At 48.5% G+C, this 18135-nt stretch overlaps 1 protein-coding gene and 1 non-coding gene across 2 annotated transcripts in view; one reads left to right on the plus strand and one right to left on the minus strand.

The window, feature by feature from the left end:
• Nucleotides 1–5479: 5479 nt before the first annotated feature.
• LOC118572844 lies at nucleotides 5480–5585 on the minus strand. Its single transcript, XR_004943542.1, has one exon. It is a non-coding gene; the product is annotated as a U6 spliceosomal RNA (small nuclear RNA).
• Nucleotides 5586–10223: 4638 nt separating this feature from the next.
• The window catches only part of Atp2a2 (ATPase sarcoplasmic/endoplasmic reticulum Ca2+ transporting 2), a 48600-nt gene continuing 40688 nt past the window's right edge, over nucleotides 10224–18135 (plus strand). The window contains exons 1-3 of the mRNA XM_036171630.1: nucleotides 10224–10945; nucleotides 11534–11551; nucleotides 11666–11748. Of these exons, the coding sequence (XP_036027523.1) occupies nucleotides 10828–10945; nucleotides 11534–11551; nucleotides 11666–11748 (219 nt within the window). The 5' untranslated portion in view covers nucleotides 10224–10827. The remainder of the gene's footprint in view (nucleotides 10946–11533; nucleotides 11552–11665; nucleotides 11749–18135) is intronic.

Consider the following 18135-nt stretch of genomic DNA (forward strand, 5'->3'; position numbering starts at 1 on the left):
GTGTGTGTTTGTTTGTTTCCTAGAACTACGTTATGTACCATCGAAATCCTTGCTGAAATGTGCAGTGGTTCCTAGCTCAGGTTTTATATTAAGATGCTAGTAACTTTAAAGGATGAGATGGGTGAATACCGAAGTGCTTGCCCAAGACCCCTGGTTTGGATGCCAGTCCTGTATAAACTGGGCATAGTGGTGCCTGCTTGTTTGTTTGTTTGTTTTGTTTTGAGACAGGATTTCTCTATGTAGCTTTGGAACCTTTCCCGGCTCTCACTCTGTAGCCCAGGCTGGCCTCGAACTCACAGAGATCCACCTGCCTCAGCCTCCGGAGTGCTGGGATTAAAGGCGTACGCCGCCACCACCGCCCTGAGGTGGTGCATGCTTGTAATCCCAGCCCTGGGGAGATGAAAGCTAGGGGACCAGAAGTTAAAGGTCATCCTCAACTACATAGCAAATTCAAGGCCAACCTGGCCTACATTACAGCTTGTCTCAAAAAAGGAAAAAATAAAGGAACCTATCAATAAAATAGAGCTGGGGAAAAAAAGGGGGGCTAGTATTTTTCTGAAAAGCACTCCCACATCAACACATGCTTGTGAATGCTCAGCTGTACCTCCAGCCCCTTCTTGCCTTTCCTTGGGTCAGAGAAGCCTCTTCCAGGCTGTTCTGTGGCCTTTGAGGGTCAAGATGCCATGGCTGATCTTTGGGGGTGATATCTGAGTTTTGAAGCAGAAAGCTCTAAGTGAGGGCTGTTTACTTTTTGGGGGTGCGTGGGGGTGTGTGTGGAGCTGGCCTTGTGCTTGCTGCCTTCCAGGAAGAAGGAGGGACTCCACTCTCTTCTGATGAGTCACGGGGAGAGAAACTTCCAATGTTTGCAAACATGTCAGCCAAGCCTCGGCTTCCTGGGGCTCTCTGCCCAGCCCCTACCAGGGCTCACTGAGCCCACCAGAGAAGCCTTGGTGGTGGTGGTGGGGTTATCCATCGGGATGAGAGGTTCTGCTATATCACCTGAGGTGGAAAGCAGTCAAGAGAAGGGGAGAGCTGTGTATCTCGGGACTCCAGTAAGAGAGGCACCGAAGTGGACCTTCTGCAGAGAGCCCTGTCTACAAACCAGGCCCCACTCTGGGTGATGTAAGAAGGTCAGGGACAGGAAGTGGGCTTTTGAAGCTACAAGGCAGCTCGGTTGGTGAAGCACCCGCTAGGCTCCGAGTTGGCTCCCCAGAACCATAAACCAGAACTGCAAATTACCCTGTACTTTCCCAAGAGGCCTGCCCTCTGCAGAGGGTCTCCAGTGAACCTCCGACCGCAAGGTGGATACCCAGACCCATACATGGATGAAGGGCATTGCAGGAAAGAAGGCAGGGCCTAGGTGAGGAGAAGTTTGCAGGGGTCTTCCTCTCTAGGAAGATGAAGGAGGAGCAGGCTGCAGAGGGTTGGAGCTGGCGGTTTGCTGGGATCCACTGCTCCTCAGCTCAGACTGCTGGAACCAGATGGCACTCATGACGCACCCAGATGGAATGGATCAGGCATGTCAGACACACTTCTCTCAGGATACACAGTGTTCCCCTCCTTCCCCCTCGCCAAAATGAGGAACCACAAGGTGACTCTCGCGGGCAGCCAGGCCCCGGGGAATCTGTGGAGGAGAGCTATCAGGTGACTAGAGCAAGATCACAATAGACATCTCACCGCGCTCACGTCTGCCAATCACCCTTTCTGCTATTGTGGGACGTCAAGGGACCGAGCGATCCTGTTCTAGGAATTTGTCCACGGCAACCCTATCTGCGGCTTGCTCTGTCTGTCCTTGGATTCCTGCCAGCCTGAAACTCTACCTGTCTGCTGCTGCTACCCCTACTGGGGAGCAGGGCCTTGGCATTAGCCAGGCTCTGAGCCTCAAGCTTGCCTTGGAGCGCCTCATCATTCACTAGTGAGAACGTGTTCCATCACTCAGTTTTTGGTTGGGCTAGGAGACCTACCGAGTCCTCCCTGTGATTAGGAATGTCACTGTTTAAACATCTTGGGAGGCGGGGTGGGGGTGGGGGTGGCGCATGCCTTTAATCCCAGCACTTGGGAGGCAGAGCCAGGCTGATCTTTGTGAGTTCGAGGCCAGCCTGGTCTACCAAGCGAGATCCAGGAAAGGTGCAAAGCTACACAGAGAAACACTGTCTCAAAAAACCAAAACCAAAACCAAAACCAAAACCAACCAAAAACAAAACAAAAAAACAAAAACCACCTTGGGGGAGCTGGTTGGGGAAGAAAGGAGCAGAGAGATGTTTCCACAAAAATCAAAGAGCAAGCCTCTGGGAGTGAGGGTAGGGGGGTCGCTGCTATATTTAAAGTGCATTCCTCCTTTGGGGAGCCACAGCTTTGAAAGCCATCCCACAATACTCTGCTTAGCACTGCTATATGGCTTTCTGTCTGTCTCTCTTTCCTCTTTTCTTTCTTCCTGAAGATGGTAACACTTTGGTCTCCTCCCACCCACGTCCCCCCACCCCCTTCTCCTCCAGCAACAACTGCAAAGAAAGAGGAGGGTTTGGTTAATTAATTGGTTTGATATGTGCTGGCACCAGCAGCACCCTGGGCACTATGCTAGATGCTGGGAACACCAATGGGGAGGGCTAAAGGGTCTCAGAGCAAGTGATTATCACATGTTTATCCGGTCACTTGTTATTTCTTGAGGGTCCCTGATCTCCTGGGGCTTATACTTTGTTGTAAGAATTTCTTCCTTCCTTTCTTTTTTTTTTTTTAATGTTTATTTATTTTTATTTCACATACACTGGTGTTTTGCTATGAGTGTTGGGTCTCAGGAACTGGAGTTACAGACAGTTGTGAGCTGCCATGTGCCTGGGAATTGAACCAGGGACCTCTGGAAGAGCAGTCAGTGCTCTTAACCACTAAGCCATCTCTCCAGCCCCTCTTTCTTTCTTTCTTCTTCTTCTTCTTTTTTTTTTTTTTTTTGTTTTGTTTTGTTTTGTTTTGTTTTGTTTTTTTTGTTTTTCGAGACAGGGTTTCTCTCTGTAGCTTTGCACTTTTCCTGGAACTCACTCTGTAGCCCAGGCTGGCCTCGAACTCACAAAGATCCACCTGGCTCTGCCTCCTGAGTGCTGGGATTAAAGGCATGCGCCACCACCGCCCGGCTGAGTTTGCCCATTTGTTATTCCTTCCGCCCTGAGCCTGAACTTCTTGGTCCTGGGTATGTTGTATTATTTATGGCTCCCTTCTCAAAAGGACGTGACCTCTCACTGACCCTCCTCTGGTTACTGTCACACGGGAACCCATGGCTTGGATAGGCGGAGATGTAGGCTGGCCCCAGAGTTCGGTTAGTCGGCATGTGGGAATGTGTGTGCCATGCGCATGTGGGTGGGTTAAAGAATGGGAGAGATTGGAGATGGGAAAGAATGGCAAGCCCTGGGACTTGGTACACCCAAGATTCAGAGTCATGCAGAGAGAGGGGGCACAGGAGGAGTTTGAAAAGGATAGAAGGGAAGCCGAGTTACCGTGGTGATGTGAGGAAGACCAAGCTGCAGCATCTAGTACTGTGCAGGCAGATCTCTGCGAATTCCAGGACAGGCGGGGCTACATAAGGAGACCCTGCCTCAAAAAAATAAAAATAAAGGGGCTGGGGATTTAGCTCAGTGGTAGAGTGCTTGAACCGCAAGGCCCTGGGTTCGGTCGTCAGCTCTGGGTTCGGTGGGGGCGGGGGGAGTAAATAAATAAATGAAATCAGCCTGCTAAACTGGTGAGTTACTGGCTGGAGTGGCTGGGAACCACATCTGCCACCACCTGGGACAGTTGGGAGGTGGAGGTGACTCATAGCTGATCAGCCATTGTTAGTCTGGAGTCGGCTCCCAGGAAGTTCCTCCTTCGTCAGCATCAACTAAGAGTTGGAGTTTTGCAGTCAGCCTTGCAAGGAAGTCAACCACAGGCAGGGTGAGGAAGATTCTAGAAAAGATGCTCTGTGAAGCTGTTCTTGCAGCATGTAGAAACAGTGATGGTCGCCAAGTGCTAGTGTGTTTGTGTGTTCAGTGACGTGTGCGCAAGTGAATTTGTCTTCACACAAAGGCTGGCAGAATGGCGATTTGGGGCTGTGGGCAAGGACTCCAGAACATAGCTCTCCCATTGGATTTTTGTTTGCTTGTTTGTTTGTTTTTTGAGACAGGGTTTCTCTTTGTAGCTTTGGAGTCTGTCCTGGAACTCGCTCTGTAGCCCAGGCTGGCCACGAACTCACAGAGATCCACCTGCCTCTGCCTCCCGAGTGCTGGGATTAAAGGCGTGTGCCGCTACCACCGCCTGGCTTCCCATTCAATTCTTATGGACAGCCAAGAGTACATGGGGCCACACCTATAATCCTAGCAGCATTCAGGAGCCTGGGGCAGAAGGATCTCGAATTTGCAGGCAGCATTTCAATAGTGTGGCCTTTTCGGCCATCATTTCTACTCAATAAGCACACATCCAGAGCAAGCAAGAGGTGGCAGATGGGATCCTGTCAGAGGTCTTGGCTCCTTCTGGCCTCTCAGTGTAAGCATTTCGTGATGCCAAGTCCGGTCCTGTTGCTTAAATGGGTATTTCTCACAGTACATGACCTTCAAGTCAGCTGACTACATCAACCAGAGGAAGGTTGATGTTCCAACACTGTATGTCAATCTGTCAGGGCTAGGATAAATGGCAGGAGCACCCTTTAGGAGCTTTCCTTTTTGACTTTGGAACCTCTGGTCAAAAGATTTATAAAGGGCTGGAGAGAAGGCTTAACGGTTAAGAGCACCGGCTGCTCTTCCAGAGGTCCTGAGTTTAATTCCCAGCATCCACATGGTGGCTTACAACCATCAATAGTGGGATCTGAGGCCTTCTTCTGGCATAAAGGCATACACACAGATAGAGCACTCATATGCATAAAATAAATAAATCAATCTAAAAGAAAAAAGATTTCTAACAATTGAAGAATCACATGCAGCCAATTAATTATTTTTAACCTGGAATGAGTCACTAACAGGCCTGTTGGCTAGTGACAACTACGTCCTACCTGTAAAACTGTGTGTAAATCAAATCTGGGATGTATCACTAAAACAGCTTGGGGGCGGGGCTGGAGAGATAGCTCAGTGAGAGAGAGCACTTGCAGAGGACCTGGGGTTCAGTTCCCAGCACCCACATGGCAGAACCATCTGTAATTCCAGTTCCAGGAGGTCCGATGCCTTCTTTTGTCTCCGAGGGCACTAAGGCAGGGATATAGTGGACATACCTATGAGGCGAGACACTCATACATACAAATACATTTAAATTTTTCTCGTTTTTCCCTGTTACTGAAAACAGATTCTTTTCTCATATAATACATCCTGATTATAGTTTCCCTCCCTCTACTCCCTCCAGTTCCCTGCCGTCTCCCCTCCCCTCCAGATCCACTCCCTTTTTGTCTCTGGTTAGGAAAGAACAGGCTTCTAAGAGATAACCAAACACGACAAAACAAAATATAATAAGATGAAGCAAAAACTACCATAAAAATATGGAATGCTTCACAAATCTGCATATTATCCTTTCACATGGGCGATGTTAATCTTTTCTGTATTTTCCAATTTTAGTTTATGTGCTGCCAAAGTAAGCATAAGTTGAAATTTTTTTTTTTGAGAGAGAGAGAGAGAGAGAAAGAGAGAGAACATAATGCTCTTGCAGAGACTGGAGTTCTTTTCCCAGCAGCCATATTGGATTGCTCACAAGCTATAACTCCAGTTCCAGGGGACCTGATTCCCTCTTCTGGCCCCCTCAGGCCCCTGCACTCATGTGCACATACCCCCACACAGATACACACAATTAAAATAAAATACATCTGGGGGCTGGAGAAATGTCTCAGTGGTTAAGAGCAACTGAGCTGCTCTTCCAGAGGTCCCGGGTTTTATTCTCAGCATCTACATGGTGGCTCATCTGTGACTCCAGTCCCAAGAGATCCGATGCCTTCTTCTGGCCTCCAAGGGTACCTGGCAGGCACACAGTGGTGCATAGGCATACATGCGAGCAGAGCACTCATTCACATTTAAAAAAAAGAATCTTTTAAGAAAGGCTTGGAGGGCTGGGGAGATGGCTCAGAGGTTGAGAGCACTGGCTGCTCTTCCTGAGGTCCTGAGTTCAAGTCCCAGCAACCACATGGTGGCTCACTACCATCTATAATGAGATCTGGTGCCCCCTTCTAAAATGCAGGCAGAACACTGTATAATAATAAACAAATAAAATCTTTTTTTTTAAAAAAAAGACTTGGAGATGAAAACTCAAAAAGATCATAAGTACAAAAACATTCATTTATAGGCAGGCTCTGTGCCTGGGATGCACAAAAAAATCAACGAGCTAAGTATACCATAAATAGATTTAATGAGACTATGGTTTGCATGTAAAGGACTTGGTTTGAGCTCGCTGTTAACACTACAGTGTGTGAGCTTCAAAGGCTTCAGACAGAGGTGGGTCATGCTCAGAGTTGTGTGCTCAGTATTGGGCGTGTCCAGAGGTCCTGAGCCGCTGAGACCCGGGCTATAGGAAAACAGTGTCGATGCCCCACTGCTTTTTATAGTTAGGAAAGGAGACATTAATGCAATCATGACCTTGATGTACTCAAAGGGATCACCTACTCGAGGGATTAAGCTTGTTCAGGGTGGTTTCAGAGAGCGAAATAAGAACCAATGTGGGGTTGTCGATTTAGCTCAGTGGTAGAGCGCTTGCCTAGCTAAGAGAAGGTGGATTCTGCCCAGAATGGAGCTGCTTTAATGGTTAGAGCTGTCCAAATACAGAGCAGACTGCCTCTGGTGGCCTTCACCACTTCACAGGAGGCCTGCAGAGGGCTGAGAACTGGCCGGGCCTCTTTTGCAAGTCACCTCCTGGCTTTTTTTTTATGGGAATAGCTTTTTGATCTAACCTGCCTTTTATTAGCTAATGCCCTCCTTTATTGATGCCTCTGACAGTCTTCGATCCCACTTCATCTTTCTGCATCCCACTCTCTCTTCTTTCCCTTTTCCTATGTCCTCAAGTGATGAAGTACGTGGCTAGGAGCCTTGCTGGAAGGCAGGGTAACCTTTCTTATTAAAGCCTTGCAAACAAGAAGTTGAGAACGGCGCTGTGCATAGAATAAACTGAGCCTCAATTTTTTTCTTTTTTAAAAAGGCAGGTTCTCACTATGTAACCTTGGCTGGCCTGGAACTCGCTCTGTAAACCAGGCTGGCCTTGAACTCACAGAGATCCGCCTGCCTCTGCCTCCCGAGTGCTGGGATTAAAGGTGTGCACCACCATGCCCTTTCTATTTCTTCTTCCTTTTTAAAAACAAAAACAAAAACAAAAAAACCAAAAACACATTTTATTTTATTTGCATTGGTATGAAGATCCCCTGGAACTGGAGTTACAGTTATCTGTGGGCTGCCATGTGGGTGCTGGGAATTGAACCCTGGTCCTCTGGAAAAGCAGCAAGTGCTCTTAACCGATGAGCCATCTCTCAAGCCCCTTCTTCTTTTTAACTGAGATAAATCCTTTATTTATTTATGTTTCTCCCACCTTTGTTTCTAAATAAGAGTAACCACGAGGATTCTGCCTTTGGGAGTCTGGGCTCATGATCAGTTTTGCCAACCTCTAAGCAAGGGGTCTCTGGCATACCAAGAGACTGGGAAACAAAGGCCTGGTTGGTATGATAATATGCCGGGGGCCCATGCTGAGCTAAAACAAAATCAAACTAGTAGTTTAAGGGAACATTCCAGCCTTCAGTAAAAGCAAGCAAGCAAACAAACAAACAAACAAAAACTTGCAAAGAACATTCCAGAAGGGGGATGGAATGTGGTAGCGGTGCCTATGAGAATACAGACCATGGTCATCTCTGACAGCCCTATGAAGTAGTTTTGCCTGCTTTTTGTTTTAAACGTGTTTCATAGCCATGCTTATAAGGCCAGCGGCTTAGAGGCGGTCAGGTTTGTTCATGAATGGACATCAATCAATGGAGTCCAGCAGACTTTTGCCGAGGCCTCTGTGCTTGCACAGTCCTTTGCTGGTTGCTAATGGGTTGAGAAGGGGGGGACTCTCATTCACTTAAACTACAGGTACTCAATAAATGATGAGCGGATGCCGGGGAATGACAGGACAGACAAGCTGTGTTCTCATGGAGCTCATACCTGGGTGCCCCACCAAGAGACCAGCAGCAAGCAAGTAAACAAAAAACACAGCATATTTTCCACGGGTGGGTGCTTGGGGGAAGGGGACCTTGGATAATGTGATAGAGGGTGCACTGGGGAAGGGAGCTGCTTCAAATAATAAAGCATCTTTCAGGAGGGGACGTCTGAATGAAGAAGACAGCCTGAGGGAGGTACCGGGAACTCCTGTTGAAAGATGCAATTGCAGCCCTGAGAGAGGGGACTTCAAGGAAAAAAAGACAACCTAGACCCAGTGAACGTCTCAGACACTTTCCAAACTGAAAAAGGGCACGATCTTCCTGCCCTCGGTGCCTCTTGCTGTTGGTGTGAAAACCATGAAGCCAGGCTGAACTGGAACACAAGGAGGCCGAAGACCCACCGGTGCTCCATCACCACACCCCCACCTTGCAGGCAGTCACCTGATCCTTCTGAAGAGGCTGTGACCTAACCAGTTTCCACCTTGCTTCTAGGGAGTGCATTGCTATACACTAGAATTTTTGTTTGTTTGTTTCGTGTAGGGTTCTCTTGGCCCTTTCCCAAGTATCAATCAGAACTGCATGCCAGCCTCCACTCCTTGGAAATAATTAAATGAAATGACGTACTTGATTTCTTTTTCAGTCCGGTAATGCGCCGCGATTTGCATCTGTTGAAGGAATCTCTTAAGTCTTAAGGCCCAGCCCTGTGGGACGACTCAAGTGATTTTTATTTCGGGGGGTGGGGAGGGGCGTTGCTAAACACTCGAGTGGACGAAATGCTTTATTTTGCAACCGATTCCCTTCAGGGAGCTGCTCTATGTGAGAATATTCGTGAATTCAATGCAGCGGCCCCCCGACCCCCTGTTTAGTATAGCTTCCCACCTTCCTCTGCTTTTTAAATTTATTTATTTTTTAAAAATTTTTTAGACAAGGTCCAACATCGCAGGCTGGTTCTAAACTCAGTAAGTGTCCGAGGACGACCTTGAACTCTGGATTCCATTGCTTCCACCTCTGCGTGCAGAGATCACGGGCGGACATCACAATCACACTTGACTCAGTATGACCTCTTTATATTGGCAAAATTACATTTCATGCTAGGCTCTGATCAGACCTCACCGACAGAGCAGATGATTTGTGGTTTAAGAATAGGTTTGAGATTGAAAGCTCCTTCTCTCCCATCGGGGGAAAGTGGAAGTCTGTATGGCAGCCTTCATTTTAAAGCCAAAGTCACGCACCTAGCAGACGCAGAGCTGCTACAGCATAACCTGCGACTTCTCTGCAGACGTGTGTCAAAGGAAATAAAACTTCCTCCTTCCTCCCCCATGGGTGGGATTCCCTGTCGGGGTACAGAACCCGCAGGGGAAGGAAGGGCAGGTGTTGGCGTGCCACGGAGATGGGGCTCTCGGCTGGGGGTGTGGGATGCGGTGTTCCCGAGGCGACAGATGAGCGATTTTGGCTGTGTGGGAAGGGAACTGCGGAATCCCTCCCCTTGCTTGCTGAGGGGGGCTCTGAAGGAGGCATCAGGATGCAGAGCACGGCTCGGGCTGTCCAGGGCGCAGAGGCGAGCCAAGGACACCCGTCCCAGCGCGCCTCGGTCGCCCGCGATCCGGCACCTCCCCGCCACCGCGCGGGCCCCAGCAATGCCCCCAGCGGCGGGGTGGGGGGCAACGAGCGCAGAGCGCCCACCCGTGAGCCCCGGCGCCCCCCACTCCGGCGAAAGCCTCGGCCGAGAAAAAGCCGGGATCGCCCCTCCCGTCCGGCCCGGGCCGCAGCGAGCAAAGCGCGGCCCCGGAGTCGGCCTGCGCGCGCACGCTGGCTCGCTGGCTCGCTGGCTCGCTCGCTCGCTGGCGCGTGCGCGCGCGCGGCCTCGATCCGGGTTACTGGGGGCGGCGCGCGGGACGGGGCGGGGCCTGCCGCCGGCGTGGGCGCGCCTGGCGCACACTCACACAAGCGCGCGCGCGCACGGGCGGGCGGCCGGGGCGTGGGGGGGGGGGGGAAGGGGGCGGGGCCGCGCCGCCCGCGCCGCGCTGGGGCGCTCTCGGCCAATGAGCGGCGTCCACATGCCGCGGCGGCGGCGAGAGGGGAGGCAGCGGCGGATAAATGCTATTAGAGCAGCCGCCGCGGAGCCGTCCCCGACGCCACCTCCCGTCTCCTCCGCCGCAGTTTCCTCCGCCGCTGTCGGGGGTGCGGAGCTGAGGAGGGGCTCGCGCGAGGCGCGCCGCGCAGAGCTGCCGCTGCCGCCGCTGCTGCCCGTCTCCGGTTGCCCGCCTCGCTCTCCTCCGCCCGCGCCCAGGGGCTCGCTCGCCCGGGCGCCCCTGCTCAGCCAGCCGCGCCGGGTCTCCTGTCCGCGCCGCGGCGGCGCGGCGGCCTGTGCTTGCCTGCGGCCGGCCGGCGGGCAGCTGAGCCGACGCACTCCTCGCAGCGCGGCGGCGGGAGGCTCGCAGCCCCTCGGGTGGGCTCGGCCAGGCCGGGCCGCGTGCGGCGGTTTCTAGGTAGGAGGGGAGACGGGGCTCGGGTGATTCAGCGCCCGGTCAGGCGGAAGCGGCCGTAGCCTCGGCGGCGGCGGCGGCGGCGGCGGAGGCGGAGGAGGAGCAAGAGGAGGGGACAGCTGTCCGCGCCCGGGCGCCCGCGGTGGCACGAGCCCGCGGCCCGAGTGCGAGGCGGAGGCGAGGAGGCCGCGGGGACGCGAGGCGAGGCCGGCCGGGGCCCCCGCAGCCATGGAGAACGCTCACACAAAGACGGTGGAGGAGGTGCTGGGCCACTTCGGCGTCAACGAGAGCACGGGGCTGAGCCTGGAGCAGGTCAAGAAGCTCAAGGAGAGATGGGGCTCCAACGGTAGGTGCGGGGCGCCGGGGGCTGCAGCGGCGCGGCGCGGCACGGCGCCCGGGCCCGGGCGCCAAGGAAGATGGCTGACCCGGCTCCACCTCGTGGGGCTCGGCTCGGCTCGGCGCCCGACGGCTGCCAGAGGCCGGGGCGGTCGGGTCGGCACGCGGGTCGGGGCCTCGAGCCGGTGACCTTCCCGGGGCGCAAGCGAGCCCCCCGGGGTGGCGGTGGGGGGAGAAGGCTGCTGCGGCCGGGCTGAGCCCCCCGCGGGTCCCTGGGGCGTCGGTGCAGTGGAGACACCCTCCGACCGTTTCGAGTGCTCCCCGAAGTTACACATCTGGCAGAAGTGATGACCCAGCGTGGTCCTGGGGGCCCCGGGGAGCTGATGACCGACCGGGGCTGCGTGATGTCCTCGGGGTATCAGTGGAGAGGGAGGGAGAGGCCGGCTGTTCGTAGACCCACATCTGTCTTTCAGAGCTCGGTGGTGGTGGTGGATTTAGCAGGTTTTATTTTTTTTTTTTTTTCTTATAAAGGCGCTAATAACATGTCTGTATTTTTCTTTCCTCCCAACACGTTGGCTGGCGAATTTCGGCATTCTAGAATTACCGGCTGAAGAAGGTAAATCTTCGTGTTGCTTTGGAGAGAGATGGTGTGTGCACGGACCCGGATTGATTGGTGTGGACAATTAGAACACATACTTTTTTTTTTTTTTTTTTTCCCTTTTCTTCACAGGAAAAACCTTGCTGGAACTTGTGATTGAGCAGTTTGAAGACTTGCTAGTTAGGATTTTATTGCTGGCCGCGTGTATATCTTTCGTAAGTATTAAAAGAAATATATTTTATCTGCCCATAAAAGCTGAAAGTATTTCACTGGTACACCAGAAAACAAATAATAGCCATTAAATTTCCATGTTTAAAAAAAAAATAATAATAACCACCTAGGTGTCAGAGACCAAAAAAAAAAGGTAGAAGCTATTTTGTAGAGAAAATAGATGCCCAGCTTTTACAGTGCCGTGAGAGGTGACGGCTCCTGGCGGCAGGGTCTCTGACATTCTTAGCCTTAGAAAGTTTCTCGTGGCCAGGCCTTCTTTTCTGTTGGGTTCTTCCATTTGTTATCCTGTTGTGAGATCATGCTAAGATGATGTTGGGCCCTTTGTAAATAGAATGTACAAAGGGAATAGTCAAGCGGCTGTGCCCTCCTGGTAGTGGCAAGGTGACAGTTGTGTCTGACAGTGACAAGACAGATGACGGCCGTGATGGCACCACTGTTGACCAAATTTGGTCACTGACCTTTAGGGTGGCATCTAATCCGGACCCCTGTCTTGAGTGATTCCTAGGTGGAGAGAACAAAGTTCGATACTCTTGGTTCTAAATATTAAAGAGGGAATGAAGGTAGAGTGTTTTTTTGTTGTTTGGTTTGTTTTTTTGTTTGTTTGTTTGTTTGGTTTTTTGTTTTGTTTTGTTTTGTTTTGTGATGTCTTCCCCCCCCCCAATCTTGTTCTGTATGGTTGCTAAGAAACTAGTGAAATGCAGAGAACCGTCTAAGAAAAACTAATAGAAGTGGCAAGGTTATTTCTAGGTTATTAACACTTTTCTCTGGTGTTTTTTTTTCTGGCCAGTGGACTTCTTTATAGTTTCCTTAAAACCGTGATAGTGGTACACAGATAGTCTTCACTTTGATGGCACGCGATGCTTTTTGTTCTTACAACATTGCATTCTTACACTGTGATAGGAAGTGAAAATCATAGAATACTTGTTTCAAGGGCTCACAAAACTGACAGCTGTTGGGTTTCAATTATGTATATATTCTCATGTAAATCTGACCTCGGGGTCATGCGGTCATGAAAACACCAGCAGAGGACTGTTGAGAACTTAGTGAGTTCAGGTGAAGGGAAGATTGGTTTTTAGTTATTTTTAAAATAAATATTGGTGACCTTTAGGAGCGGTTGTGTACATGAATTTTGCCATGAAACTTTGTCATGTTAAGTAAGTGTTGTGAGGTCATCACTACTACTAGTTCAGTTCTCAAGAATCTTACCTGTGGTTTCACTGAATAAAATTTACACTCAAACTATTCAGCATACTACGGAGTCACTCACTCTGTACCACTTACATATCTTTTTGTGATTTTTGAATATTTTGCCTAAGAATGGCTGCGACATTGTTAAACAGGGTAAATGAATAGAGTAGTTGTTGGGTTATAGTTTGAGCTTGTTGACATGAGATAAAATAAATTATACATTTGGGGAGTGATTCAGGGTATGTATTTACACAGGCTACATAAATCTGAAAGTTAAATGCTGGCACTCACTAAGGTCTTCGGGACTTAGAAATAACTAGCTGATATATGCAAGCCATAGGCAAAATACATTCCTGCTGGTTCCCTCTGTGTTACACTTTAAAGCAGTCTTGGAAATAGTGCCGCTTGTCAATGAACAAGTTACTGGCTACTGGATCTTGGGGTTTCAAAATTGGGAGTGGTCAGTTTGACTTTTTAGCAAGTAGGCTTAATGATTGTAGGTGTATTTTACAATAGAGTAATTAGGAATTTATTATTTTTAATCATTTTCCAATTTTAAGTGCTTAACTTTTTTGTAATAGAGGATGTGTGTTAGTGTTTATAGTTGAAATGTGAGTTCATTTGCAATAACTACTTGGAATTCTTGTTCAGGAAATGAACTGTTACATTTTTATGTTATGGTTTGTTAAATGGCTAAAGAATAAGTGTAGGAAGTACTTATAGAATTGACTTAATTGGCTTTGGTTTATTTGATGAAGGTTGTAGGTAGGTTAAGATGCTGTTCTGAGGCTGCTCTAAAACTTACGTTACTGACTGTTAGTGTCCACACTGTAAGGTTGCCTTGTTTCAAAAGGTTCAGGAAACTGAGGCATCAGGACAGCCTGGGCCAGAGTAAGACCCTATCTCAAAAGCTATAAAAATGGAAAAGAGAGAAATTGTACTCGGTGGGTTCTGTTGATGCTTTCATGGAGGGTTGATGGTGCTATGTGCTACTCGATCTGTCTTTCCTTATTTCTCTTTATTTCTGTTACTGCCTGTGTGTGTGTGTGTGTGTGTGTGTGTGTGTGTGTGTGTGTGTGTCAGGCAGTGTAGGGATGTGTGTGCTTATTGAGGTATGGGGGTGCACTTGTGTAAATATGTGTGTGGTGGCCAGAAGTTGACATCAGGTGTCTTAATGACTGTCCACCTTATATACTGAGTCAGGATTTCTGGATTAAACCCAGAGTTCACTGATTCAGCTAGTTTAGCTAGCCAGCTTGCCCCAGGGATCTCTCTCTACCTCCCAAGAGCTGAGATTATAGGCAGGCTATCGCCACTTTCTGACCTTGGTGTGAGTGAATGCCTGAGGTCTGAACCCAGGTCTTTAAGCTCAGCCATCTTTTAGGCCCTGTTTTGAGACTGGTCTCAAACTCACTGTGTATAGCCCAGTCTTATACAATCCTCCTGCCTTACTTAGCCTCTTAGGTGCCAGGATTACAGGCTTGTGCCACCAACTTCAGTTTGTTATTTATTTTCATAGCTTGCAAATAAGCACTGACTTATTTGTGGGAGTCAGTATATTCTTACTGGCTTAACAGGAAAAACATGATCTTTGAATACTTAGATTCTTTTGTAGAAGTGAGTGAATAAGCAGTTCTCATAAATCATCAGATTTCTCCCCAGGTTAGAAAGATATTAATGATTTATTTCAAATATCAGACTAGTAAACTGTTAACTACAGTTAATGTTTTGCTCTGGCAAAAAAATAGGAAGCAAGCTGCATTAATGTTTTACGCTTGTGGCTCATGGGGGCAGATTAATTTAGAGTATTCACCAAAGTTGTTTCTTTTAAAAAGATCAATTCCGGTATGGTGGTACATGCCTACATAATCTTTTAGTTAGGAGTTCAAGGCCATCCTTGGCTATACATTGGGTTTGATGAGGTTGGCCTGAGGTATAGAAGGATGTCTCAGCAAAATACATCTCCCTTTGCATATGGACATTAAATTTCCTTAACTTGACTTTTACTGTTTTTTCATTTGGATTCCCCTTTTCTAAGGTTACTAACTTTACCCTCAATATGCTGCATCATCTGGTTGCCTAACTGGAATGCCTGCCCACTCTTCCCCTCTCCCAGTAGAACACCTGCCAGACACAGGGAATATGGTGCCTGTTACTTTGAAGAGTGTTGTTGAGAAAGTAAAGGGGCTGTGATAAGGGAGTTGTTGAGGGAAGAGGAGCACAGGCTTTTAGAAGATAACCTCACCAGGTAACTGTTGGGTAAAGAGCTGAAGGAGAGGTGAGTGTCTTAGGGCTGTGATGGCATTGGCATTAGCTGACCTATCTAGACCAGGGTGGCACCTACTGATGATGGAGATCAGCAAAGGTTTCTTTATTTACTCTTTGCCCAATTTCCTGTTTTACACTGCTTGTATTGATTCTAAAATACTCTTGTTGTTTTGAGACACTGTCTCTTCTTACAGTCCTGGCTGGCCTAGAACTCAGGAAGAGCCTTTAGCCACCAAACTGAGCTCTATGCTTTTATAAAACATGGGATCTGTTTTTGCTTTGCTTTATTCAATGACATACAGGAAGCATTTAATAGTGTACTTTAGTGTTTTAAATTTTTTTGTTTTGTTTTCTTAAAATATAATTTAAAAGTTGATTTGAAGAGAAAACATTAATGTCTTTCCCCACTTTCCTACTATAAGGATAGAATCCAGGGCCTTGAGCACACTAACAGACTTTATCTTCAGTCATATTGTGTAGTGTGTGTGTGTGTGTGTGTGTGTGTGTGTGTGTGTGTGTGTGTGTTGGTTGTGGAGGAGATAGTCTCACTGTTTGGCCTTGGCTAGCCTGGACCTATCAGTGTAGACTTGAGATCTACCTTCCTTTGCCTTCCTAGTGCTGGGGTCAAAGCTGTGTTGGTTTTCAAGGTACTGCATTACTATATGGCCAAGGATTCTTGTTCCTCCTGCCCTGGCCTCCTGTATCCTGGAATTACAAGTGTGTATTGCCATGCTTAACTCTGATATAGTTTGTTTATTTAGTTTTTTAATTTTTGGTTTTTCGAGATAGGGTAGCTTTGCGTCTTTCCTGGATCTCACCCTGTAGACCAGGCTGGCCTCAAACCAACAAAGATCCTCCTGGCTCTGCCTCCCGAGTGTTGGGACTAAAGGCGTGTGCCACCACCGCCTGACTAGTTTTTTTATTTTTTAGATTTATTTATTATGTATACAGTGTTTGGATGCATGTATACCTGCAGACCAGAAGACTGCAACAGGTCTCATTATAGCTGGTCGTGCCACCATGTGGGTGCTGAGAACTGAACTCAGGGCCTCTGGAAGAGCAGCCAGTGCTTTTCACCTCTGAGCCATCTCTCCAACCCCCTGGTATAGTGGGTTTTTTTTTGTTTGTTTGTTTGTTTGTTTTGTTTTTGGAAGTGGTTTTTTTGTTTGTTTTTCAAGACAAGGTTTCTCTGTAGCTTTGTGCCTTTCCTGGAACTTGTTCTGTAGCCCAGGCTGGCCTTGAACTCACAGAGATCCACCTGGCTCTGCTCCTGAGTGCTGGGATTAAAGGTGTGTGCTACCTTCACCCGGAAGTCTTTTTATAGAAGAGAAGGAATGCTAATCTTATCAGGTTTGTTTGTTTTTCTTTTGTTTGTTTTCAAGGAAGATGAAAATAGCCCTTCTGTCTTTTTTCTTTTGGTTTTTCAAGACAGGTTTCTCTGTGTAACATCCCTAACTGTGTTGGAACTCACTTTGTAGACTAGACGGGCCTTGAACTCAGATACACCTGCCTCTGACTCCTGAATTCTGGTTGTTCTTAGCACTTTCAGGCAGGTGGTGCTGGCATTGAACCTGGGCCTCTCACGTGCTCTGCAGTCACTCTCCCACTAGACTATACTGCAGCCCCTTTGCGTTCTGGGTGGTCTTGAGAGTTCAGCCGTAGCTGGATGTAGTAGCACACAACTTTAATCCCAGCACTCAGGAGGCAGAGGTAGGTAGCTGAACTCTTGAGTTCACAGCCAACAAGATCTACATAGAGAGCTCCAGGCCAGCAGCCAAGGATGCAGTGAAAACCTGCCTGAAAAAAAAAGTGAGCTCAGCCCACAATCCCACGGCATAATTTGACCAACCTCCCTCAGTATATAGCAGAACATGCCTTTTTGCCTTACAACAAAATTTGCTTTGTCACTCCTGTTAGAAGTTAGTCGTTCCAGGTTAAATGTGGGGGCACATACCTGTAATACCAGCCCTGAGGAAACTTGAGGCAGGAAGACTGCTGTAAGTTGGAGGTCAGCCTGGCCAGAGCAAGACCCAGGAAACACAGGAAAGTTAGCGGACTGGAGAGATGGCTCAGTGGTTAAGAGTACTTGCTACACTTGTAGAAAACCTGGCTTTGGTTCCCAGCACCTGCGTGATCTGTAACTCCAGTTCTGACAGTCCAACACTATTTTCTGGATTCCGTGGGTACCAACATGCATGTGAATATATACATAAACAGAGAGAGAGAAAAAATTGTAAGGGTATTAGCAGTGCCATAGTGCCGTTTCTTGTGCGGTGGGATCAAACCCCAGAACCTCATCTTTTAGGAAGATACTCTACCTCTGAGTTAGATCCTAATCCAGAGATTAATCCTGTGAATGTCAACAGAAAGATCTCATTCTACACTGCTTAGGTTTAAAATAAAGTGAATGGTGACTTGGAACAGGGCTGGCAAATTTGAAACTTGGTGGATAATTGTAGGGGAAGGTACTGTTACTGTAACAATACAGAGTTTGGAAGGAAGAAGAAACACTTGGCCTAAAATGACATTGCAGCTCCCCTCTCCTCTTCTTCTGCTTACTCATTGCTTGTGGAGTGTTGTGCTTGGTCTTAGTCATAAGATACTGAGCATCATCTATGTACCAGAGCCTCTTTGGAGCCTCTAGGGATGCAGCTGTAATCAAAGGCAGTACAAAGAAATCCTTTATGTTCAACCTATTTCCCCTTTTGTATAAATACATTTTGTGTAGCTTAGGAAAAACCATAGTTGGTAACTAAATTGACCATACCATAAGACAGTATCTGTCGCCGGGCGGTGGTGGCACACGCCTGTAATCCCAGCACTTGGGAGGCAGAGGCATGCGGATCTCTGTGAGTTCGAGGCCAGCCTGGGCTACCAAGTGAGTTCCAGGACAGGCGCAAAGCTACACAGAGAAA

Source organism: Onychomys torridus, chromosome 22, assembly GCF_903995425.1.
Source record: "Onychomys torridus chromosome 22, mOncTor1.1, whole genome shotgun sequence".
NCBI classification, from domain to species: Eukaryota; Metazoa; Chordata; class Mammalia; order Rodentia; family Cricetidae; genus Onychomys; species Onychomys torridus.